The 25,949-nt window shown below is 43.2% G+C and overlaps 1 protein-coding gene across 2 annotated transcripts; it reads left to right on the top strand.

The window, feature by feature from the left end:
* The first annotated feature begins 10,329 nt into the window (after positions 1–10,329).
* On the top strand, positions 10,330–17,383 carry ip6k2 (inositol hexaphosphate kinase 2). 2 transcript variants are annotated; one of them, NM_001140432.1, is given in 5 exon segments: positions 10,571–11,102; positions 11,104–11,125; positions 11,127–11,135; positions 14,976–15,207; positions 15,318–17,383. In NM_001140432.1, coding segments are annotated over 5 exon segments (1,386 nt in total). In that variant the 5' UTR covers positions 10,571–10,916; the 3' UTR covers positions 16,255–17,383.
* Positions 17,384–25,949: the final 8,566 nt, after the last annotated feature.

Below are 25,949 nucleotides of genomic sequence, written 5' to 3'. Positions count from 1 at the left end.
CAAAGGAGCTGTTTATAGACTTCAGGAGGAACCAGGCTGGGCACACCCCATCCTCATCAACAGGGTCGCTGTGGAGAAGGTGAAAAACTTGAAGTTCCTCGGCGTACACATCTCAGAGGAGCTGAAATGGTCAAACCACAGGGACACCATGGTGAAAAAGGTACGACAGTGAGGCCTGTCCCCGAGGGCCCTTGCAGTGTTCTACAGGAGCACCATCAAGAGCATACTGTCGGGCTACATCACAACCTGGTATGGCAACTCCACCGCCTCTGACCGTAAAGCAATACAGAGGGTGGTACACTCAGCCGAACGCACCATTGGGGGCTCACTACCTGTCCTTCAGGACACCTACAACACCAGATGTCACAGGAAGGCCAAGAAGATCATCATGGACCTCAGTCACCCAAACCATGGCCTGTTCTCCCCGCTTCCATCACTCAGATGCGGGCAGTGCAGAAGAATCATGGCTAAAACTATCCAATAGCTTCTACCCCCAGACCATTAGGCTGCTGAATATCCACCACTACTCAGCTATCTGCCCCCCCCGGACTGTGATTGTATTTGTGCTTGTATGTGACCTGTACTCCTATTGTATTATTACACATGATACGTGTATAGACTATAGACTACGGCACAACCCACATTCTCCCCCGGCCTCTCAGGACAAAAACAAGTCCTTATCAGCCGTCATAATAAAGGTACCTTAGTAAACCCTGAGGAGAGAACAACAACAGAGGAGTAGGTTTAGGTCACTCTGCACGTAGGAGTAGTCTGCTCCAGTGTTTTCTGTAAGCAGGCTTTTAGGCCCATGCCTTTGTTTGGACACAAACCTGCATGAGGAAATTCTACCAGGTAACCATGAGGTCAATGTCTCATCATCCCTCTTAAGTATGACATGAAGATAGCTACCAGTCGCATGATTGGGTTTGGTTAGTCTCCAGGTATGCATGTTTTGCATTGTTGAAAGTGGAACAGCCATGTGCTGATACCTCTTTTTGTATTATTTATCGTGGTACGTGTGTTATGACTGTTATTGTTAGTTAGTGATGGCATTCACCAGTGATGGGAATCTGTCTGATGAAACCCTATATGAGGACAACAACAACATAGTCTTAATATGAGCTCTACTTTCCATCACAGAGAAGGAGCGAGGGAGAGAGGGAGGGGTAAGATGGGGGTAAACACAGTCGTCTTTGACCACACCTGATCAGTATTGTGTGACTGTCACCATCAACACATTTCTATTTACTGCAGCAGTATGGGTGTGTTTGTATGTGTATGAATCTGGGCTCTCTCTTTCTCCTTGACCTGGGCTCACACACAAGCACGTTCCCCTATTTGTGTGTGTGTGTGTGTGTGTGTGTGTGTGTGTGTGTGTGTGTGTGTGTGTGTGTGTGTGTGTGTGTGTGTGTGTGTGTGTGTGTGTGTGTGTGTGTGGTAGAAGAGGGGACCCCCTGAGTGAGGGGAAAGTAGGGCATCAGGGTCATTCAAGAAGAGCCACGCAGATGTCATGGCATGTGACAGATCAACCATCAATCACACACCTGACCTCTACTACCTCTCCCACTCCTCTTGTCTCATACTACACCCATACACCCCTACACACACCAACACACACACTAAAGAACAGGAATGACTGTAGGCCATGAGCACACACACACACACACATGCACAGACACCAGTATAGGCACACTCACACAGACTGTCACACCTTAACATACTGTACACACCAGTGGAGGCTGCTGTGGGGAGGATGGTGCATAATAATGGCTGCAGTGGAGTCAATGGAATGGTGTTAAACGTGGTTTCCATGTGGTTGATACCATACCAATCCATTGACTCCATTCCAGTCATTACTATAAACTATCCTACCCTCAGCAGCCTCCACTGGTACACACAGATGGACACACACTTTGCCTTACACACAGAAACCCCGCTCCAGCCAGGAATGTGATTCAGAGTCAGTAATTACTCTACAGAGCTAGTTTGGTAAACCATGTTCAGCTCAGTCAAACCAGATTGCCTTGAAGTTTAACTGTTTGTGCTTGTATCTATTGTACGTACATGTGTCATACATAGTGAATGACGTCTGTTTGGCCCAGTTTTTCCATGCTGCAGACAGTTGAGAGAAGTAGAAACACAGACCGATGTGCATGAGGGAGAGGGAGAGAAAGTGGGAGAGAGAGCCGGAGAGAGAGACAGTGATTAGTAGAGCATGCTCATAAGCTCAGTGCTAGGGTTGAAGATTTTCCCGGTATTTTACAAATGTTCAACCTGGTATTTCACACCCAAACCAGAAGTGTAATTCTAAAGCATATCAATACATTATGTCTGGATTTGATTAGAGCTTTGATCAGCATGAACATTCCAGCCTGATGCTACCTGACGATGATGAGCCATACATTAAAGTCAAGGATTTTCTTAATTTTGGGCCTGTCACAAAAGTGTTTAGGTATTCTGCTACTGTGTATTCTCTGTTTAGGGCTAGATAGCGTTCCAGTTTGCTCTGGTTTTTAGTTGATTCTTTCCAGTTATCTTTTTCTTTTCTCATAATTTGGTTGGGTCTGATTGTGTTGCTGTCCTGGGGTTCTGTGGGGTCTGTTTGTGTTTGTGAACAGAGCCCCAGTACCAGCTGGCTGAGAGGACTCTTCTCTAGGTTCATCTCTCTGTAGGTGAGGGTTTTGTGATTGAATGTGTGGAGATTGCTTCCTTTTAGGTGGTTGTAAAATTTAACAGCTCTTTTCTGGATTTTGATATTTAAAGGGTAAAGTCTTAATTGGGTGCTTGTCCCATTTTGTGAATTCTTGGTTGGTGAGTAGACCCCAGACCTCACAACCATAGAGAGCAATGGGTTCTACAACTAACTGAAATATTTTTAGCTAGATCCTAATTGGGATGTCAAGTTTTATGTGCCTTTTGATGGCATAGAAAGCCCTGTCTCTTAGAGTGTTCATAGCCTTGTGGAAGTTACCTGTGGTGTTGATGTTTAGGCTATGGTAGATATATTTAGTTGTGTGCTCTAGGGTAACGGTGTCTAGATAGAATTTGTATTTGTTGTCTTGGCAACTGGAGCTTTTTTAGAACACCATTATTTTTGTCTTACTAAGATTTACCGTCAGGGCCAAAGTCAGACAGAATCTGAGCAGAAGATCTAGGTGCTACTGAACCTCCTTAGCTCTCTCTCTCTCTCTCGCTAGTTCCAGCCCTCCTTTGGGTCCATCCCCCTCCCTGTAAAATGTGCTATTGGAGATGTGTGTCATGTGCGATATACCATGATCAGCAGCTGGATATAACGGTAGTGGTGAAGAAAAACAATGCTGTTGAAATGGCAGTGGCAACAGTTTTCTCATAGATGCCTGATTGTTGGTATTTTTCTGGCTACCCCTCTGTGCCTACAGGACAGAAGTTTGCGTCTGTTAGACCCTGTTAGACCATTGCTCTGTGCCCAGCGGATGGTGGAGGAGGTTAGAGCCTGTCTGGCCCAGTAATGTGTTTCAAAAATGGGCTGAAGGCCTTGCCTGCAGTGTAGCGCTGACGGGGTCCATTGTCCCTGGGCACAGGCCCGTGTGATGGGGGAGTAACCCGGGCCAACCTCACATAACAGTGACTCTTCCATCAGCCCTGCCTGCCTGGTGACTTGGCCAGAAACTCACCTATTCATTCATGCACACACACACACACACACACACACACACACACACACACACACACACACACACACACACACCAAAACACAAGCGCTTATGCACACTCACACACATACCAGTACACTAACATACAGTCCAGTGCACTTGATGTTTGGTTAAATTAGGTGGATTAGAGTGAGACCGATGTCTCCGATGTAGTGTAGGTCCTGGGATCAGAGGCACCGGGAGCCTGCACACACACACACACACACACACACACACACACACACACACACACACACACACACACACACACACACACACACACACACACACACACACACACTCACTCACCCTTACATTCATACTCACACATATTCACACAAAGAGCACATATTCACTCAGAACTCCTAAACCTTCACCCTTTGTCCCCCTCGGTAGGGAGTCCCTCACGGGTCAGGGCCAGACAGGAGGGGTTGTCCTGGGCTAGAATACACCATGTATCCCAATTTGCCCCCACCCTCAGCTCTCCTTCTCTCTGCATTAGAACTAAGACCTGGTCATGGCTAGCGCTGTAGGATCCATTATTCCCATCCCTAATCCCTGTTGGGAAATTGAACATTGGGGATTAGCGTGTGTATGTGTGATTAGTCCCTGCCTGCTCCTCCATGCTAACCTTGGCCTCCCATCCCATCCTGTTCTGTAATTTCTCATCCCAGCTAGCCTCATAGCAGATTGGGCCTACAGTCAACACGTAACCCATTTAGACTATAAATTGTAATTTACGTAACTCTCTCCGGGAATATCACCCTATTTACATCTGTACAGGACAGATGTTTGTGTGTATCTGGAGGTGTATTTATGAAGGTCTATAAAACTGCTTGTGACCTGATTGTTTATCTATTAACAATTTTGTTGTTCTTCTTGGAAGGCTATGTGAAGTTGCTTAATATGATTGTTAATGCAGCTCTCTGTTAGCCTCTCTCTGTCTCTGTCTCACTCTCTCTGACACTTTGGTAATGCCTGCTGCACCATTTGTTTGGCGTTATGGATCTGTGTACTGTCTGTCTGTAAAATGGGTGTAGTTCTGCCGGAGCGCGGAGGAGCAACGAGCCCTCACCTTTTTCAATCTGAGAATTGAGTTCCACAGTATGAGTCATAATACCCATTAAACCTTGCGGTAAAACCCGGAAATGGTTTCAATTGTATTTTCACAATTCATTTTTCCGTCAGGATTTTAGAACTATTTCATATAAGGTCTGTGTTTCGTGTAGGCTTACCCTGGAGTAACGTTTTGATAACAGCATAAATCTCCCAGACAAGGTAACTTTTATCAATATATTCGCCTGTAATCATCACCCCAAAATGAAACGCTAATTAGCCGCTAATGTGGCTATTATACAGAACTACACATCTTGTCACAAGCTTTGACGTCATCCATCAAAGCACATTTCTCCATGCAAATTTATCGACAAGTAGAAACTAGTTTTAGTTTATTGTGTAAATAATTATTATTTCATGTGTATTCATTCATGTTTAGCATTTTCCAAATTACCTAGCTAATTACTTTAGCGTTTATACTTTTAATTACCCTGGCCTTTAGCTAACCTAGGTCTCTGTTGATCAGAAGAAAGGATGGTTCTGTGCTATGTACCGGATTGTAACCACTATTCTGATAAGCACACGTGCGTTTGATAGTTTTCCAACCTCTGTAAGCGAGAGCCATCGCTGGGGATAAGGCAATCCCTGTTTGCTAGCAGCTAACAAGCTATTTTAGTTAGTCAAAGATCTGTGGTTACCTAGATGTTTTTGAAAATTATCTAAATAATAATCTACAGTAGTTATGTATAAAACCCACGTTACCTTACAAGTAACAAAGAAAATCAGCACAGGCTAGCACAATGATTGTCGTCCCCTTTTATTAATTATTGTGTGAGCTAGCCAGCTAGTTAACTTTGGCTCACGGTTGGTGTAGTCACACTTTTTCACATGGTGACATGCTAGCTAACTTTAGCCCACCAGGGTAGGGATATAGCTAGTTAGGTAAATATCGACTGGTGGGCTAGTTAGGCACCTTGGCTGGCTAGTTGACTACATTAGCTAATGTTAGCTAGCTAACGTTGCACCTTCTCATCATGGTGTAGTTGGACTTTCCTGACTGACGGTGACATACTAGCGAATCTGCCTAACATTGGCGATTAGCGCTAACGTTAAATATTCCTGCCATGTTGGACTAGCTAGCAAAGTTAGCTAAATATCCGTGCCCTGGTGGGCTAACATTAGCTAGCATGTGGCCATATGGGAAAATGACTACACGAACGGTGAGCTAACGTTAAGTAGCTGTCTAGTTAGCTCACAAAGGACTTGTGGGATAAGTGTTTTCCCATACAAAATACAAACGGTTTTGTTCCACGACTGTATACGTTGTACATCCCTAATCACATAACCTGTGAAGTCAGTTAAACAGTACCAGTCAAAAGTTTGGACACACCTACTCATTCAAGGGTTTTTCTTACATTGTACATTGTAGCAGAATAGTGAAGACAAACTATGTTATAACACATAGAATAATGTAGTAACCAAAAAAGTGTTAAACAATTTTTTAATTCTTCAAAGTAGCCACCATTTGCATTGATTACAGCTTTGCACACTCTTGGCATTCTCTTAACCAGCTTCACCTGGAATGCTTTTCCAACAGTCTTGAAGGAGTTCGCTCATATGCTGAGCACTTGTTGGCTACTTTTCCTTAACTCTGCAGTCCAACTCATCCCAAACCATCTCAATTGGGTTGAAGTCGGGTGATTGTGGAGGCCAGGTCATCTGATGCAGCAATTCATCACTCTCCTTCTTGGTCAAATAGTCCTTACACAGTCTGTAGGTGTGTCCTGTTGAAAAACAAATGATATTCCTACTAAGTGCAAACAGATGGGATGGCGTATCTCTGCAGAATGCTGTGGTAGCCATATTGGTTGTGTGTCTTGAATTCTAAATAAATCACCGTGTCACCAGCAAAGCACCCCCAAACATCACACCTCCATGCTTCACGGTGGGAACCACACATGCGGAGATCAACCGTTCACCTTCTCTGCGTCTCACAAAGACACAGCGGTTGGAACCGAACATCTAAAATTTGGACAGATTAGAGGTCGACCGATTAATTGGAATGGCCGATTAATTATGGCCGATTTCAACATTTTTTGTACACCTTTATTTAACTAGGCAAGTCAGTTAAGAACACATTCTTATTTTCAATGACGGCCTAGGAACGTTGGGTTAACGGCCTTGTTCAGGGGCAGAACGACAGATTTTTACCTTGTCAGCTCGGGGATTCAATCTTGCAACCTTACGGTTAACTAGTCCAACGCTCTAACCACCTGCCTTACATTGCACTCCACGAGGAGCCTGCATGTTACGCGAATGGAGTAAGAAGCCAAGGTAAGTTACTAGCTAGCATTAAACTTATCTTATAAAAAAACAATCAATCAATCAAAATCACTAGTTGACTACACATGGTTGATGATATTACTAGTTTGTCTAGCGTGTCCTGCGTTACATATAAACGATGCGGTGCGCATTCGTTGCTCCAACGTGGTTGCTCCAACGTGTACCTAACCATAAACATCAATACCTTTCTTAAAATCAATACACAAGTATATATTTTTAAACCTGCATATTTAGTTAATATTGCCTGTTAACATGAATTTCTTTTAACTAGGAAAATTGTGTCACTTCTCTTGCAACAGAGTCAGGGTATATGCAGCAGTTTGGGCCGCCTGGCTCGTTGCGAACTGTGTGAAGACTATTTCTTCCTAACAAAGACAGCCAACTTCGCCAAACGGGGGATGATTTAACAAAAGCGCATTTGCGAAGAAAGCACAATCGTTGCACGACTGTACCTAACCATAAACATCAATTCCTTTCTTAAAATCAATACACAGAAGTATATATTTTTAAACCTGCATATTTAGCTAAAAGAAATCCAGGTTAGCAGGCAATATTAACCAGCTGAAATTGTCACTTCTCTTGCGTTCAGTGCACGCAGAGTCAGGGTATATGCAACAGTTTAGGCCACCTGGCTCATTGCGAACTAATTTGCCATAATTTTACGTAATTATGACATAACATTGAAGGTTGTGCAATGTAACAGGAATATTTAGACTTATGGATGCCACCCGTTAGATAAAATACAGAATGGTTCTGTATTTCACTGAAAGAATAAACGTTTTGTTTTCGAGATGATTGTTTCCGGATTCGACCATATTAATGACCTAAGGCTCATATTTCTGTCTGTTATTTTGTTATAATTAAGTCTATGATTTGATAGAGCAGTCTGACTGAGCGGTGGTAGGCACCAGCAGGATCGTAAGCATTCATTCAAACAGCATTTTGTGCGTTTTGCCAGCAGCTCTTCGCAATGCTTCAACCATTGCGCTGTTTATGACTTCAAGCCTATCAACTCCCGAGATTAGGCTGGTGTAACCGATGTGAAATGGCTAGCTAGTTAGCGGGGTGCGCGCTAATAGCATTTCAAACGTCACTCGCTCTGAGACTTGGAGTAGTTGTTCCCCTTGCTCTGCATGGGTAACGCTGCTTCGAGGGTGGCTGTTGTCGATGTGTTCCTGGTTCGAGCCCAGGTAGGAGCAAGGAGAGGGACGGAAGCTATACTGTTACACTGGCAATACTAAAGTGCCTATAAGAACATCCAATAGTCAAAGGTATATGAAATACAAATCATATAGAGAGAAATAGTCCTATAATTCCTATAATAACTACAACCTAAAACTTATTACCTGGGAATATTGAAGACTCATGTTAAAAGGAACTACCAGCTTTCATATGTTCTCATGTTCTGAACAAGGAATTTAAACGTTAGCTTTCTTACATGGCACATATTGCACTTTTACATTCTTCTCCAACACTTTGTTTTTGCATTATTTAAACCAAATTGAGCATATTTCATTATTTATTTGAGGCTAAATTGATTTTATTGATGTATTAAATTAAGTTCAAATAAGTGTTCATTCAGTATTGTTGTAATTCTCATTATTACAAATAAATTTTAAAAAAAAATCGGCCGATTTAATAAGTATCGTTTTTTTGGGTCCTCCAATATTCGGTATCGGCGTTGAAAAATCATAATCGGTCGACCTCTCCATCAGATCAAAGGGCAGATTTCCACCGGTCTAATGTTCATTGCTCGTGTTTCTTGGCACAAGCAAGTCTCTTCTTCTTATTTGTGTCCTTTATTAGTGGTTTCTTTGCAGCAATTCAACCATGAAGGCTTGATTCACGCAGTCTCCTCTGAACAGTTGATGTTGAGATGTGTCTGTTACTTGAACTCTGAAGCATTTACTGGGGCTGCAATTTCTGAGGAAGGCAACTCTAATGAACTTATTCTCTGCAGCAGAGGTAACTCTTGGTCTTCCTTTCCTGTGGCGGTCCTCATGAGAGCCAGTTTCATCATAACGCTTTATGGTTTTTGCGACTGCATTTGAAGAAACTTTCAAAGTTCTTGACATTTTCCGGGTTGTCTGACCATTTCTTAGAGTAATGATGGACTGTTGTTTCTCTTTGCTTATTTGAGCTGTTCTAGACATAATTTGGACTTGGTCTGAATTACTGAACAAAAATATAAATGTAACATGTAAAGTGTTGGTCCCATGTTTTCACAAGTTGAAATAAAAGATCCCAGAAATGTTCCATCCACACACAAAGCTTATTTCTCTAAAATGATGTGCCAATTTTGTTTACATCCCTGTTAGTGAGCATTTCTTCTTTGCCAAGATAATCCATCCACCTGACAGGTGTGGCATATCAAGAAGCTGATTAAACAGCATGATCATTACACAGGTGCACCTTGTGCGGGGGACAATAAAAGGCCACTCTAAAATGTGCAGTTTTGTCACACAACACAATGCCACAGAGGTCTCAAGTTTTTAGGGAGCGTGCAATTGGCATGCTGACTGCAGGAATGTCCAACAGAGCTGTTTCCAGAGAATTGAATGTTAATTTCTCTACCATAAGCTGGCTCCAACGTCGTTTTAGAGAATTTGGGGGATGCATTTTATGCATATTATATAATGATAGGCTACTCAATCGGCTACATCTGTCAGTACAAACTTTGAGGAAATTGCCATAAAAAATAACTCAGTTAAAACTACACCACTGGTATGTAATGGTTTTTGGTGAGAGGGGGAACCATTCTTTTTGTTTTATATTCAGACTAGCGCTCCTACAAGCCAATTTAGGCCAAGACAACGCAGAGCCCTTCTCCTCACCATCAGTTCATATCTCCGATCATCTCAGTTTATTTTTCCTTCTCCCTGCTCTGTATCAGCTGATAAGAATAACAAGCCAAACAGGCTAATAGAAAGGGAAAATGTTTTGACTTTCCCTCTGTGTTCCTCTATCCCCCAGATTCAAATGATCTTCTGCATTGGCATCAGAATGCAAAGTAGAATTTTGCAGAAGCAGTTACTAATTCAACAGATATCAACAAATGTATTCCTCCCCCTCTAAATATCACAGGAAGCTGCTGATGGGCAAAAGGCTCATAATAATGACCGGAACAGAGCAAATGTAATGGCATCAAACACCTGGAAACCATGTATTTGATGCCATTCAACTAATTCTGCTCCAGTCATTAACACGTGCCTGTTCTCTGCAATTAAGGTGCCACCAACTTCCTGTGCTACTGTAGATACTGTAGATATGTTTTGTCTCTGTCTGTTCTCTATGCTTGCTTTTCTCCCCTCCCCCACTTTCGCTTGTCTCTCGTTCCTCTTTGTTTGCTTGTTCCTGTTCCTTCCTCAGTGCTTAGTTCCCGCCCAACAACAGCTGCTGGACTCTGATAGGCTGAAGCGGGGTAGGAGGAGGCGCTGAGGAAAATGTTTTGATCCTTTTCTTGCTCTGAGTTCAGTACAGACGTCAGTTCAGTATCATCGACAGACAGTCAGGAACAACCCACGCTTGCTCTCACACACAACCTACAGCCCCGGAGCTGTCTAAAACAACAATTTAGTAGCACTGTGTACTCAGGGAGATTACCTTAATCCAAGCCTGGACTATACTACTCTGCTTTTGGACCAGGAAAGAACAGGGAACTAAAGGATTTTTCTCTTTTCTTCTCCTTCCTGCTATGCCCTTTGTTTTCCCCACTGTGGTCTCTGCTGTCCTAGCAGGCGTCCACTAGCGCCCCCCAGTGAAACAGAGCGGTACAGCCAGAGCATAGGGAGCCCGGGCAGCCTCATCGTGGGCCCCTCCAGTTTAGCTGTCCGATGCGGAGTGAGGATGAGTCCTGCTCTAGAAGCCCTCATGCAGGCAGACGGGACACCCCCCTATCCCGGGAAAGGGGTGATGCTTGAGCCTTTTGTGCACCAGGTGGGGGGCCACTCCTGCGTGCTACGTTTCGGCGACCAGACCATCTGCAAGCCCCTCATCCCCCGAGAACATCAGTTCTACAAGAGCCTGCCCCCCCGAGATGAGGAAGTTCACCCCCCCAGTACAGAGGTAAGTTTATTCCCTTACCCCACCCTAAACCCACAATCTAACACTGTCATTGGAATAACATCCATTATGCTGTGTATTTGTGCGCTATTGCTACTGCCCAGTATTAATCTCCCCATATTCCTCCTTCAACCTGGTATCAGATCATTTTGTATTATTCTGTACGAAATCTGAGATACTCCATTAGTATGATGTGTTACGTTTCGTGTATTAATTTGTGGATGTCCATCACCCATTTCCTATGATGTGTTACGAATTTGTAAAATGTACTATAATGTTACGAATTATCAAAACATACAATATGTTACGGATTTTCTAAATGTATTACATGCTACGAATTTGTAAGACATACTATATGTTGAGAATTTGGAAACGTTTGATATGTTACAAATTCTGGCCAGATGGCTAATGTTAGCTAGCTGGCTAACATTAGCTAGTATGGAGGTTAAGTTTAGGAGTTAGATTAAAGGGTTAGGGGAAGGGTTAGCTAAAAGTGTTGGCGAAGGATTAGCTAATATGCTAAGTAGTTGCAAAGTAGCTAAAAAGTATTAAGTAGTTGAACAGTTGCTAATTAGCTCAAATGCTAAAGTTGATGAGATTTAACCTCTGAAACCATTGGGTTAATTTTGCCTTAAATAACCATCTGTCTTATGCAACCAGACCAAATGTAACGTCATACTAATTTGAGTGTCCCGGATTTACATTTACTATGTTACGTTTAGTCTATGAGACCAGGCTGCCTTCTTCTGTCTGTTTCTCTACCTCCATCTCTACCTCCATCTCTCAAATTTATTCTCCCTGGTCCTCTACTGATATGGTTGGCTGGTGTGTTTTGTATTATTGGCTGCATTTAGGATTACAGCAGGTCACTGAAGATGGCAGTACCACGGCACAAAGGGATTTGTTTTATGTTGGCGCTTAAGTGAGGGTGGGGGACAGACAGTATGTGACTCCATGATGCGTCAGGGCTATGCAGTAGTGAGAGGTCATTCTGCGAACGGCTATTTTTGAAATGATCTTTTTGGTGAACCCGAATCGCATCAGTGAAAGAGCTGTTCATTTGTCTCCCTGATTTGCATAAAAAATAATAATTTAACCTTTATTTAACTAGGCAAGTCAGTTAGGAAAAATTCTTATTTACAATGACGGCCTACCCCAGCCAGATCCTAACCCCGGACGACGCTGGGCCGATTGGGAGTCCCATAGGGCTGTGCACAATCACGGCCGGTTGTGATACAGCCTGGAATCGAACCAGGGCCTGTAGTGATGCCTCTAGCACTGAGATGCAGTGCCTTAGACCACTGCGCCACTCAGGAGCCTACTACTACTGCCCTTTTGACTTCAAAACGAGTTTTTCTGCAGTTAACTTACAAAATAATTCTCTAAAGAGGGTGAATCGTCACTGCAGAAACAATACATAATGGGGAAAGAGCATCAATCTGGTCCACAAAAATTGTAGCCTACCTTTTGGGCTTTAAATTGGAGATTAGCATTTTTTTCAGTGGTTGAAGTTCAATTTTGAAGTGTTTTGAACTAGGTGCCGTCAGAATCAAATGAGACGTCTCTTTTACGTGAACGGAGCCAAATGAGACGGCTCACTGAAAAGACTCGGAATGCACATCACTACTCTGCAGTGTCAGGTAACGTAATGGTGGAGACTGGAGAGGGGTATGGCAGGCTCTTTATAACCTGGCGGCTAGGTGTGACCCCTTTATCAAAGGACAGGGCATTTTGCATTAGACAAAGTGGAAGAGATGACTGTCATGGAAAATAAATACACACACACACACACACCTTGGGTGGAATATCACATTCTGTTTAGTTTTTAATTTACCATGAAGCTGCACTCGTTGCCTCCTGACACTTGCACGCACAGAGAGGCATAAACACTTACCACACACACACACACTTTCTATGGCGTCACTCCTACTCCGGTTATGTGACAGAGTTGAGGCGCTAGTATGGTATCTGACTCTGCAGCAATGTATCGTGGCACTATAAAAAGACCAGTGGGATTTGGAGAGGAAGATGTAGATAGAAGAGCGCAGACATCTGTTGACACTGAGAAATATTCCACATCAAACACACATGTTCACTTCTGCTCAAAACACTCTTACACACACACACACCCATTCTCACGCTCTTACAAACTCATTTAGGCCGCCCATATATAGTCACTTTCACATACTCACAAAGTACATTAGTCACAGGTACTCACATACTCATCCTCACATGCCCGATGACAGTACAGCTCTGACAGTTGGAACAGGCCTGGGCAGTAGAGGGTTAACTGTTGCAGGGTAGTGACATCACTATGCATGACATCACTCAGGGCAGGCGCTGCAGAGGAGGGATAAGCGCTGGGTTCCATTGTCCTTCATGTCACTAGCCAACCCCCCTAGTGTCATCTCATACACATAGGCCCTAATGAAGGATCTGTCTTTATGTTTCAGAGAACCTTTTCTCCAGTGTCAACCAAGGATGTTTTGTTGTGTAAATATTACGGAAAGGCTGGGATTTTCTTGTTTTGTGCTGTCATATTTTCATGTTTATATCCAATTGGACGATGTATATTCATCTCACTCCCTCTCCCCATCTTGCTCCATCTTCCAATCCTTCCATCCCTCCCTCTCTCTGGTTGATGTCAGCTCCTGCAGTTGTGATCTTTTACTCTTCCTGTCTTGAAACCACCAGTCAGCGGTGAGAGCTGCAGTACACGTGGGGGTTTATTGGGTAGAGCAGGGTTTCCCAAATTCTGTCTTGTGCCAATCCCCCCCCCGGTACACTTTTTGGTTTTTGCCCTAGCACTGCACAGCTGATTCAAATAGCCAGTTCATCATCAAGCTTTGATTATTTTAATCAGCTGTGTAATGCTAGGGCAAAAACCAACACATGCACTCATGGGTGGCTCCAGGACCGAGTTTGGGAAACTGGGATAGAGGTAGGGAGTGCGTTCATGTTTGGGGAACCCTAACCCAAATTATACCAGGACTAAGAAAGTGTGTATACAGTTTTCTATGAATGTGTTCCGGAGACACCCACCCTCCTCCACACCACTCTGTCCACCCCCCACCCCCCACCACCACTCTGTTTTTCATTTGTTAGTGTGTTTGGATTATTGCCTTCAATTGAACTATATAAAAAGGCAAGTCAGACCTGAAAGGACTCGTCCGAGAGGCAGGTAACGCAAAGTGCCTTACTTGATGGAACTTTTGGATCTCTATCAAATAATAGAATATCACACTGTTGGGTGAATGTCTTCATTTCTGGTGTATTGTCATGGTTGTATTTGAGTTTATACAGTGTATCTTTGCTGTGATTTCTATTGGGTTGCCTTGAAATGTAGTAGCACTGTATGCGTATCAATTGATTTGTGGTTGTTGGTGGGTTTGGTAGTTAATAAAGTTTGGACTGAGTGTAATACATTCCAGCCTCCTGTGATGTTTGTGTATCTCTTTGCTTCTTGGGTTCATTCTCACATTTTTATTACATTTTTTTTATTTAACATATACATTTGTAGTACTTAGACACTGTTTTTGTTGCCACTCATTGATGTCTTTGCTGCGTCCTTGCCCCCCCCAACCTGCTCTCTCTCTCTGCTCCCTCCATAGGAATGCTTGTGTTTGTTTGCATCCCTCTTTACAGAGTGTATTTGGCTGGAAGCAGGACCTAGTGGGTAAGAGATGCCTATGACAACCCAGTTACGGGGAGGTCTTGGCTTCATCATAGCATTTTAAAATAAAAATCCAATGCCGGGTACTAACCACCTTCCTGTCCTTCTCTCTCACCCTTCCCTCCATCTCTCTCTCTCTCTCTCTCTCTCTCTCTCTCTCTCTCTCTCAGGTGTGGTGTCAGTCAGCTTTGAGGAAGATGAAGAGGGAAACTTATGCCTCATTGCCTACCCCCTCCACAATGAACCAGAGAACCTGGAAAACAAGGACCCCTCAGCCGATTGCGAGCCCAAGAGCAAGATGATCAAATGGGGTAACAAGAAGACATCGTCCCTACTGCTGGAGAACGACAACTACAGCAAAGACCGGGCCAGACAGGGCACTAAAGAGAACAAGAGCAAAAGGTGAGCTCGTACACTTACATCCATACACATACTATATATCCAAACACCAACATGCCGCAAAGATGAATGGTGAGGGGTAGATATCTAACCTCTTATCCCGCTCTGTGTAGTTATAACGGTGCGGAGGTGCAGCAGCAGGCTGAGGTTCTCTGCTACAGCCTGGATTCGAAGCAGATTAAACACAACCCCTGGAGTCTGAAATGCCACCAGCAGCACCTCCAGAGGATGAAGGACAACTCCAAACACCGCAACCAATACAAATTCATCCTGTTGGAGAACCTGACGTGGCGTCACGCGGTGCCGTGCGTGCTGGACCTGAAGATGGGCACGCGGCAGCATGGTGACGACGCATCAGAGGAGAAGAAGGCCAATCAGATTCGCAAATGTCAACAGAGCACCTCCGCCTCCATCGGTGTCCGCCTTTGTGGCATGCAGGTGTACCAGTCAGACTCAGGCCAGCTGATGTTCATGAACAAGTACCATGGGCGTAAGCTGAGCCTGCCGGGCTTCAAGGAGGCCCTGTTCCAGTTCTTCCACGATGGACAGCGTCTGCGGCATGAGCTGCTCTCCCCGGTGCTGTGGAAGCTCAGGGAGATGCAGGAAACCCTGGAGTCCTGCGAGTCTTACCGCTTCTACTCCTCCTCCCTCCTCATCATCTATGATGGGGAGCCCCCCCGCACCTGCGCCCCCACCCGACCCCGCCACCGCGGAGGAGAGGAGGGTGACGATGACGAGCCCTCAGATGAGGAAGAGGAGGAAGAGAAAGAAGGTGCATTTGGGTTCCCCCGTGGATCGCCAGCTGGCAGCAGTGCTGGTGGGAGCAGTAACGGCAGCAGTAAGGGAAGCGCTGGTCGCTCATCCCGCGGTGGAGGAGGGGAGGCCAGCAGCCCGGCGGTGGATGTGAGGATGATAGATTTTGCCCACACGACGTGCCGCCATTACGGGGAGGACAGTGTGGTGCATGAGGGTCAGGACAGCGGCTACATCTTCGGCCTGCAGAACCTCATCACTATCATCTCCCAGCTGGAGGAGCACAGCGCCGACTAAAGGCTGAGCCTCCACTCTGGAAAACTCTAATCCAACCTGGGAATAACAGCACTGAGCTGTAGCCCTGGTCTGCCCTCCTCCGCCACTGGCCTGGTCCTAATGGCCACCACACAGCCGGGGGTCTGACCCCCCCACCTACTGTAGTGGAGAAACAGGGAGCTTCTGGGTTGGTGCTGGGGTCGGTCCTGCACCCCCCAAACCAACACGGGACAGGACTGCTTGTGCACTCGTTTGCAACTTGTCTCTGTGACTGTTCTTCCTCACTTTCTTCCTTTCTTTATTTTCTATGTAGTGGGAGTGATTGTGTCTGAGACTCTGGTATATTAACAGGCTCAGGGACTCATGTAGCATCCTGTCCTCCTTTCCTCCTGTCCTCCTTTCCTCTGCTCCTCTGTTAGACTGTTTTCTTTAGAGAGGGGGACCAAAAGCTGAAGTGTAGTTCTGGAGGTTGTACTTTATGCTTTTAAACTGTATGGTGATGTGAAGTGTTTGTGGATGGCGTTTGGACTGCTGTTCCCCCAACAGCACAGCACACACGAGTGGAGGTTGCTTCTGTACAGACTGAACAGGGCTAGGCCGGTCACTCGGTCAGCTGGCAACTCCTCACTCTCTCCTATGGCCGATTTTTGTATTTCTTCTGGTGTTGTTGCTGGGGTCTGCAGAAAACAGACTTTTGTTATACTTTTGGCCGTCTGGATTTACAAAAATAACGATGCATGGAAGGAGAATAAGATTTGGGTGAAGAATGGATTTCTACCTTTTGTCAACAATACCACCCCCCCCGTACTGTTTAGTCCCTAAATCAAAGACATTTAAAGTGTGTTTATAAGGGAATAACATTACTTTGTCATTTTCTTTGTTTTTGTCTGATTTGCTCCTCTTCATTCCGGAAATGGTGACTGAACACAATAATATATTGATAAGGACAATAAATACAAAGACTATAGACTTTATTTATTTGTCATATTTCTTAAAAATAAACAAAGAAAAATGTAAACAAAATGGAGCAATGATGACAACATTCCATATTACTGTTCTGATAATGACTAGTGAGTATTGTTTTTTGCAAGACCTGTGTGTCACTAGTATGTTGGAAGAAAAATAAAGACATTTCTTGTGGTAAAAGCAATTTTCTGTCATTGAGTCCATAGTACTTCTAGGAAAGGGATGGGTGGGGGCACAGGGTGGTGGGAAATAAGGGGGGTCAGTGGCAATGTTCCCTCTAATTTTCAGGTCTGCTGAGCGCAAACTTGAACATTGTGAAAATTCTGTGCAACTTCCAGGATGTGTTTACTGTGAACACTGAGGCTGTACCCACCTTAAGTTACAGTTTTAACAGTGGCCAAGTAGGCTACTGTGGCTATTTGAGCATGACATTAACCTGTTTATCCACTTCTAGTGACTAAAAATATTTTTTTGTTTGATTAAAGAAACCACTTCACTAAATAAAATGCATTATTATTCTCTTTCCATTATTACAGAGAATCAGACAAATTATGATACCCTCTGCATATTGGCTACGTAGGCTTGAGTAAACTGTCTCAAAATACAACACTGCCACTTTGACAAAAAAAAAATCTTTACCTGACTTGCTTTTCAATGATGGCTAGAAATACAAATGTTTTGTGCTCTTGTAGGAAGCAATCACTCCCCGATTGCTGACTACAAATGATCTATATCTGGGCTAATCTCACCAACTAGCAAAGGATATGAACAAAATGTGCATAAGTGGCAACATGAAGCTCTTGCTTTGATCTCTGAGCAAGCGCATCTACTCACAACCAATGTTCCCTCAACGGTGCACAGTAGCCCTGAGACTGCCACGCAGCTCCATGGGACTACCTGGCAAGCGCAGAGGAAATATCAGCCCACAGAAAGAAGCACAAGATTGAACTTCACTCAACTTTCTACAGTTTTCCCTGTTAACATTATCAACGTTTCCCTTTACTGTGGCATTTGTGATCGAATCAACGTAATACTCGCCACTTTCAATGCAACACGACTCAGCCATACGCTGCAGAGACCGGCATAACCAATCAAAGCTGCAGTAGGCCTATATGCAAACAGACCATTGCCATTATAAGCCTGCGTTGAGACAATGACTTATCAATGCTTTAGCATTATGCTCACCCTGCACTAACATAAATAACATGAGAATATATACTTCTGCTAAGCTTCCCAGTAAAGAAATGAAAACAAGCAAGCATCCCAGAAAAGTGCTCAAAATAGCCCATGTTAACATATGTAGCTTAAGAAACAAGGTTCATGAAATTAATAACTTGCTAGTTACAGATGATGTTCATATTCTGACTATCTCTGAAAATCACTCAGACAATAACTTTGATGATACTGTGGTAGCAATAAAAGGTTATAACATTTACAGAAAATACAGATATGCCAGTGGTGGAGTTGTTGCTGTTTATATTCAGAACCACATTCCTGTAAAGATTAGAGAGAATCTCATGTTAAATACTGTTGAAGTAATATAGCTACAGGTTCATCTGCCTCGTCTAAAGCCCATTCTGGTGGGAAGCTGCTATAGGCCACCAAGTGCTAAAAGTCACTATCTGGATAATGTGTGAAATGCTTGATAATGTATGTGCTATCAACAGGGAGGTATATTTTCTGGGGGATTTAAAAATTGACTGGCTTTCATCAAGCTGTCCACTCATGAAAAAGCTTCAAACATTGACCAGTGCCTACAACCTGGTTCAGATTATCAGTCAACCTACCAGGGAAGTTAAAACAGCACAGGAATAAAATCATCAACATGGATTGATCACGTCTTTACTAATGCTGCAGAAATGTTCTTGAAAGCACTATCCAGATCCATCAGCTGTAATGATCACAACATAGTAGTCACATCTAGGAAAAAACTAAGTTCCAAAGGCTGGGCCTAAAATAGTCTATAAGAGGTCATACAAGACGTTTTGTAGTGATTCCTATGTTGTTGATGTAAAGAATATTTGTTGGTCCATGGTGTGTAAGAAGGAGCAAACAGACGTTGCACTTGACACATTTATGAAATTGCTTTATCTCAGTCAATAATAAGCATGCACCCATTAAGAACATGACTGTAAAAATAGTTAAATCCTCGTGGATTGATGAGGAATTGAACAATTGTATGGTTGAGAGGGATGAGGCAAAATAAATGGCAAATAAGTCTGGCTGCGCAACCGATTGGCAAATGTACGGCAAATTGAGAAATCATGTAACTAAACTAAAAGAAGAAATGACATAAAGAATGACAATAAAAAGCTTTGGAGAACCTTCAGTTACATTTTGGGAGTACGGGCTGAGTAACAGGGAAAGCTCTAGAAAGTTGAGTGAAATTCAATCTGGTGCTTCTCTCCATGGGTTGATATTCTGCTCTTAGCAGAATATCGGGGCGCTGCGCAGCAGCACAGTTTAGAGGCAACATTGGTTGGTGGGATGAAAGACGGTAAATTAAAGTGAAAGGGCTGTTAAATTGACCACTGAAATACTGTTGTCACCATGGCACACCACATCTGCAGTAAGTCAGATTAAATAAGCCAACCTGTGGGAAAATCTGTCACTTCTATACAGGTGTGGATGATGGAGTCACCTCATAGTAATCTGATAGTGAATGTCCCTTTACCTATCAATACACTAGTCTTGGGGTCTAAGAGTGCCAACAGGGAAAATAAGAACGACACGTTTCATTACATGCATCACACTCTTTAAGAGTTTATCCTATTACGCAGTTTATGTGTTTTGGTTTGTTCATTTTCTGCCCGGCTGAGACGTCTGTGACTCCCTCGAGTGTTCTAGCACGTTTATGATCTTCGCATTAGGGCCCACCCAAGCTCGATTATTCTCACCAATCCTGGAAAACAAGAGTGGAAAACATTTGGCATTGTGTAAAGCAGTTGGCTGGTACAACCAGGGAGTGGTGTGATGTTGGCTGATGCAGGTAGTTGCCATGGGAATCTCCCTAAGAAACGTCTTGGGCTTACATGTTGTCTCTGACCCTTGTATTGGGAGCCGTTATTTCCGACTGGCACAGAACCTTTATTCCATATCAAAATCCGCTTTCCGGGATTGGAAATACTGAGCTGGGTAGGGTAAAACCACAGAAGGCTTGATGATGTGGAAAGTATGTGAGGAATGCTGCTTCACATTACAGGCATGGCTCAGCCTGCTGCTTGCTCATATAAACAAGAGGGATGGGTGGGGTCACCACTGAAAGGCCTGTGAAACAAGATAGATTCCCACTGCACAAACTGGTTGAATAAACGTAGTTTGTCAATGTATTGTGATGTGGAATTCAGTAGCGGGGCATGCGTAAAATCACGGGGGAAGCCAAGCCCTCCACCCCAAAAAAAGCCATATTACAACCTATGTGTTGTGATAATTGCGTTGTTTTCTCTATAACCTGTCAATTCATATGCCTTGTGACCGTGATATATAGGCCTAGAGACCGAGACAATAAGAAGACATAGAGGCAGAATAAATTCAACTACACCTTTGTTTATTACAAAACCAGATAGCAGCCTCTGTCCAGTGAAGTCCACAAAGCATATTGCATGTACAGCAACAGACAGTTACATCACCTACAGCATGGTCAAGCAAGTTAATTGTTACGACATTTTAGGACCACTAAACAACTATTGATTTAGAACCAGAGAGTGTTACCACAAGTCGCAAAGAAAACAGAAGCTGCCTCCACTATTCCAGCACCACTTCAACATTTCAACATCATCAAATCACCTCTGCTTAGTCTAATACAGTGACAACTAAAATATACCAAAAACAATTTAGTCCAATCAATGTAAGCTAAATATGATGTGGCTGTCCATGGTTCTGATTTCTCTGTGTGTGTGTGTGTGTGTGTGTGTGTGTGTGTGTGTGTGTGTGTGTGTGTGTGTGTGTGTGTGTGTGTGTGTGTGTGTGTGTGTGTGTGTGTGTGTGTGTGTGTGTGTGTGTGTGTGTGTGTGTGTGTGTGTGTGTGTGTGCATGCATGCATGTTCGTGCAAGTAGAAAAACATGTAGACTCACCCTACTTGTAGAGAAACGCCAGTCATCCTCCTCTCTTTCATGTTGACGAAACGGTCTATCAGTCTGTCATACAGTACACGCTTTTATTTTTTGTTGTCCTATAGGCTACTGGGCTAAAATGCTTGCTTGCTCGCTAGCATAACTTTCATTTATGGGCAACGTTAGCTAGTTAACATTAACTTTCTACATCTAGCTACATATTGAAGTCCCATCCTCTCAGGCCAGGGGCACAATGTGTGAATGTATGATTGGATCAGAATCGGCGTTATAATAATTGGCCAGTACGGAGAATTAAGTAAAACCTCAAGTCCAAATCCCTATCTCCATCCATGGCTAAATAGAAAAGGGCCAATTTTAGCTAGCTAGCAACTGGAGGACAACAACACAATGAGATGTAACAATACAAGTTTTTCTTGACGTGTGCTCTCAATGGGATTTGATAGGAGTGACGACAAAATCTAAGCTGGCTTCCCTTTACACTTTTTTTGGGTGTGCCAGGACCATTCACAGTTAAGCTTGCTCAGTTTAGCTCAACGCTGATTTGAAAATGTTTTATAATGCTCGCTGGCTTCCCTTGCATTCAATGCTACGGGCGGCAACAATATCATACTCGTTTGGACCAGTCAGCATCAGATAGACGTAGAGAGACAGAGGGGTGCTGTTTTGCTCGCTCGGATGCTTTCTCCTGTGAGATACATTCAGCCTCTTGCAAATTGTAGGAAAATCATGAAACACAGAGAAATGCCACTGGTGGAATCTATGTGGAAAATATATTGGATTTGAAAAAAGGCACTTTTTTTGAGGGTGACAATTCAACCCCAGGATTATGTCATCATGCTAACCAAATGCTATCATGAGAATGATGGAGAGTGAAGTGTTCTTTACTTAAAAACTAAATATATTCACAGTTGCCATCAAAGTCATTCCAAAGGGTAGGTTTAGCAGAGTAAATTAAATGTGACCATACTTTATCAATCATACAGTATATCATCAATCTATTTAGGCCTATATAGTATTTTGCAATTCATCAACAGCTATTTTTTCAATTCAACACAGAATTCAACAAAAAATGGACATAATAATAGACCTAGGGTTTCACGCTACATTAAAATAACGTATCTGTTGGATTCACTTCTCCATCTCAACCAAAAATCTAAGTTAAACTTTATTCAAAGTGCATTTAAAGATTGATTTGATTTAGTCCTATTCTTTGGCTTAGATTTTTGGTTGAGATGGAGATGTGAATACAACATATAAATGATTAATTTGTAGACAAACTGGAATTAAAGCCAAACTAAGTCAGTGGCACAGATCGAACCTTCCATCCTTCAAACGTTGATATTTGGTTGTATTGACAACCAAACACAATTCAATATCACTTTTGAAATACAATAAATAGCCTAATCCAAATGATATGTTGGATTCACGTCACCAACTCAACCAAAAATAAGCCAGTGGCTCAGATGGAACTATCCATGCAGTAGATATATCTCCTTTAAATGGTTTCATTGTCAAACTAACACATTTCATTATTACTTTTGTAATACAGTAAATAGCCTAAAGTTAAGGATATCTTACAAACTAATGTAAAATTCAACCTTAAAATTAGTAACACATCCATGGCCACATTTTGAGGTTACTGTAATTATAAATGTAATCATATAAAACATGCATGTTCAAGATAGCATGCAAAGGTCATCGCAGGTCTGTGGAGATAATAATCTGTGCAGAATCTCAAACGGCGTTGATCACTTACACCGTGTACTTTTAATGTAATCTCAGCTGCAATCCAGGTCATTAGATGGAGCACAGTTATAACACATTAATCTGTTGTATAAATAAACAAAATATCTGACATTGTATTCCCATTTGAACTTTGCTGTGATTTTAAATGGTTGAAAGCACAGTGATTGGGTGACAACTAAACCAAACATCAGACATTGTTTTTCCATTGGAATTTGGTGGTGCTTTTAGATGGTTGAAAGTATAGTGATAACACATTGGAAATTCAACCAATTTTTGGCTGTCTTTTTGATGTGGTGAATACTGTATAGGTTGTAATCTCATTGATCAACGTCTTACCCAATTATTACACAATTATCTACGTTGAAATGACATGGTGTGCTCAGGGGGCTTATACAAAGACTAGGTGGGTGGCAACAGATACATATTATTAGCAATGGATAAATAGGATAAGGTTAGTTGAATGTGTGAGATATTTGAAAGGAGGGAAGTAACAGTATATATAGATAGGCTTAGAGGTCTTTATTAGTAGTGGAGCTGAAAACTGAGCAGTGACAGCTTGCAAAAGTGGTTTAGAGACACCAGATATTCTTTGTACTTGACTGAGAGGCTGATGATGGGCTCAATATGAGGTCTTTAGAGGGAGAGATAGTGGAGGTAGTAAAGTTGAATGATAGAGGGTGAGAGAGAGAGTAGATTTCATCCACCATCAAGGGGCAGATCGAGGTCCATGTTGAATATCTAGTGAATGTGCACACTTAGAGACTCAGAGAGAGAATATTGAGGTTTAGATGGGCCGATGACGTCTGTGAAATCTGATTTGCGGGTGTGATGTTTACTGGGCTGATGGAGGCCTAGGCTGTGGAGAGCGGCTCGATGATGCCCCATGGAGGGCACACGGCGCCTGGGGGAAAGTCATCTGACTCCTGCCCACCCCCACCCCTACTTCCACCACAGTCCGGTCTCAACCGGTTTGAGCTGAGCAACTTACGCACTCATGGCCTGCAGTCAGATGACCTACATACATAGACAATGTGTGTGCACCATCCATTGATTCACCCATGATCCACTGATGCTAGGTCCTTTATGGTACTGCATTATTTGACCCTGCTGGTCATCTATGAATGTTTGAACATCTTGAAGAACAATCTGGCCTTAATGGCCATGTACTCTTATACTCCGGCACAGCCAGAAGAGGACTGGCCACGCCTCAGAGTCTGGTTCCTCTCTAGGTTTCTTCCTACTGTAGGTTCCTGCCTTTCTAGGGGGGGTTTCCTAGCCACTCTTCTTCTACATCTGCATTGCTTGCTGTTTGGGGTTTTAGGCTGGGTTTCTGTATAAGCACTTTGTGGCATCTGCTGATGTAAAAAGGGCGTTATAAATACATTTGATTGATTTATTGTACCAAGCCGTGCACTCGTATCTGCTAACAGTAAGACTCAAAGTCAAGGATTGGAAGGGGGGTGCTACAGAATGAGTCAGAAACTCATCCATTATTGTACAGCAGATTTCCTGCAGGACACTCGCCGTGTAAGGTGTTAATCAAATTGTCAGCCCTGTCATAACTTAGAGTAATGAAACCACATTGCATTCAAGGACAGTTTCAATAACAATCCATCTTGCTGTAGGCCTGATAACTGATATCAGCTAGAACTGACGAGTCAATGCCTCAACAAGAAACAAATCTGCTTACTGTAAACACCTTACATTCATCTTCAATACCAAGCATCAAACTAACAACTCATCACCCGAGCATACATTGTGATGGATATTGGACCAAAACCAACATCAGTTATAAACCGATATAAAATCATGAGAAAGGCATTGATCACATACCCTCCCTCTTTATGGAAATTGTGTAATTCATTATCTTTATCAAGGTCCACATCAAACTGAACTTGACCCTCGTTAATCACTTATCAGTCATCCAGGCTTGCAGTTCAAAGCCCTGCAATGCTCTGCCTCTTTGTACCTCAAGCAGTCATTTAGTCAATCTAATGACCTTTGGCCTTCATCCCAGCTACTGATTAAGGTGCTCTGTAAGTATAGGCCCTTTCACAAACCTCTCCAGAAACTCTCTTTGGCTTTCTCTCTCATACTGACTGGGATTTTGGTGTGTACTTTTGTGCTATGTGTGGGGGCGGAGGGATATGGGTGTATAAGTGCGGGTGACTGTGTGGGGCATTTGACTCAGCCCACTCTGCAACTGTGATCTGAGGACACTGTGTTTTATCAAGAGAACATATGGAGAGAGTAATTAGCGATGGACAGGGAGGGATTAAAAGTATAATAAATATGAATATATACTGAACAAAAATTTAAACGCAAGTGTTGGTCCCATGATTCATGAGCTGAAATACGCACAAAAAGCTTTTTTCTCTCAAATCTTGTACACAATTTCTTTTACATCCCTGTTAGTGAGCATTTATCCTTTGCTAAGATAATCTTAATGTTCATTTCTCTATCATAAGCCGTCTTCAATGTTGTTTTAGAGAATTTGGCAGTACATCCAACTGGCCTTACAACCACAGACCACGTGTAACCACGCCAGCCCAGAACCTCCACATCCGGCTTCTTCACCTGCGGGATCGTCTGAGACCAGCCACCCAGACAGCTGATGAAACTGAGGAGTATTTCTGTCTGTAATAAAGCCCTTTTGTGTGGGAAAAACTCATTCTGATTGGCTGGGCCTGGCTTCCCTGTGGCTGCACCCCTGCCCTATAAGCTCACTACGCAAATTACGCAAGGGCCCCGCCTCCCCCTCGTGTCAAAGCAGGTGTCAGTGTTTACAACTTCAATGAGAGGATGAAGCGGAACTATCCTTCTGGTCACGAAAATAAATAAAAACACCATGAGAGTGAATTGTGCGAACAGCAATCAGGCAAACTTGTGTTCTCTCGCCTCTAAGTTTGACGTCAGCAAATAACAGTAAC

This window comes from Salmo salar, chromosome ssa22 (genome assembly GCF_905237065.1).
Source record: "Salmo salar chromosome ssa22, Ssal_v3.1, whole genome shotgun sequence".
Taxonomy (NCBI): domain Eukaryota; kingdom Metazoa; phylum Chordata; class Actinopteri; order Salmoniformes; family Salmonidae; genus Salmo; species Salmo salar.
The sequence above is the reverse complement of the archived record's forward strand: the minus strand, read 5'-3'. Positions and strand labels throughout refer to the sequence as shown.

Excerpts from the sequence above, each read along its gene's own strand:
- ip6k2 (XM_045705006.1), top strand. The coding sequence starts at position 11,107 with ATGAGGAAGTTCACCCCCCCAGTACAGAG. Across the intron at positions 11,136-14,743 it reads TTCACCCCCCCAGTACAGAG|GAATGCTTGTGTTTGTTTGC; the intron begins GTAAGTTTATTC and ends CTCCCTCCATAG. Across the intron at positions 14,809-14,975 it reads CTGGAAGCAGGACCTAGTGG|GTGTGGTGTCAGTCAGCTTT; the intron begins GTAAGAGATGCC and ends TCTCTCTCTCAG.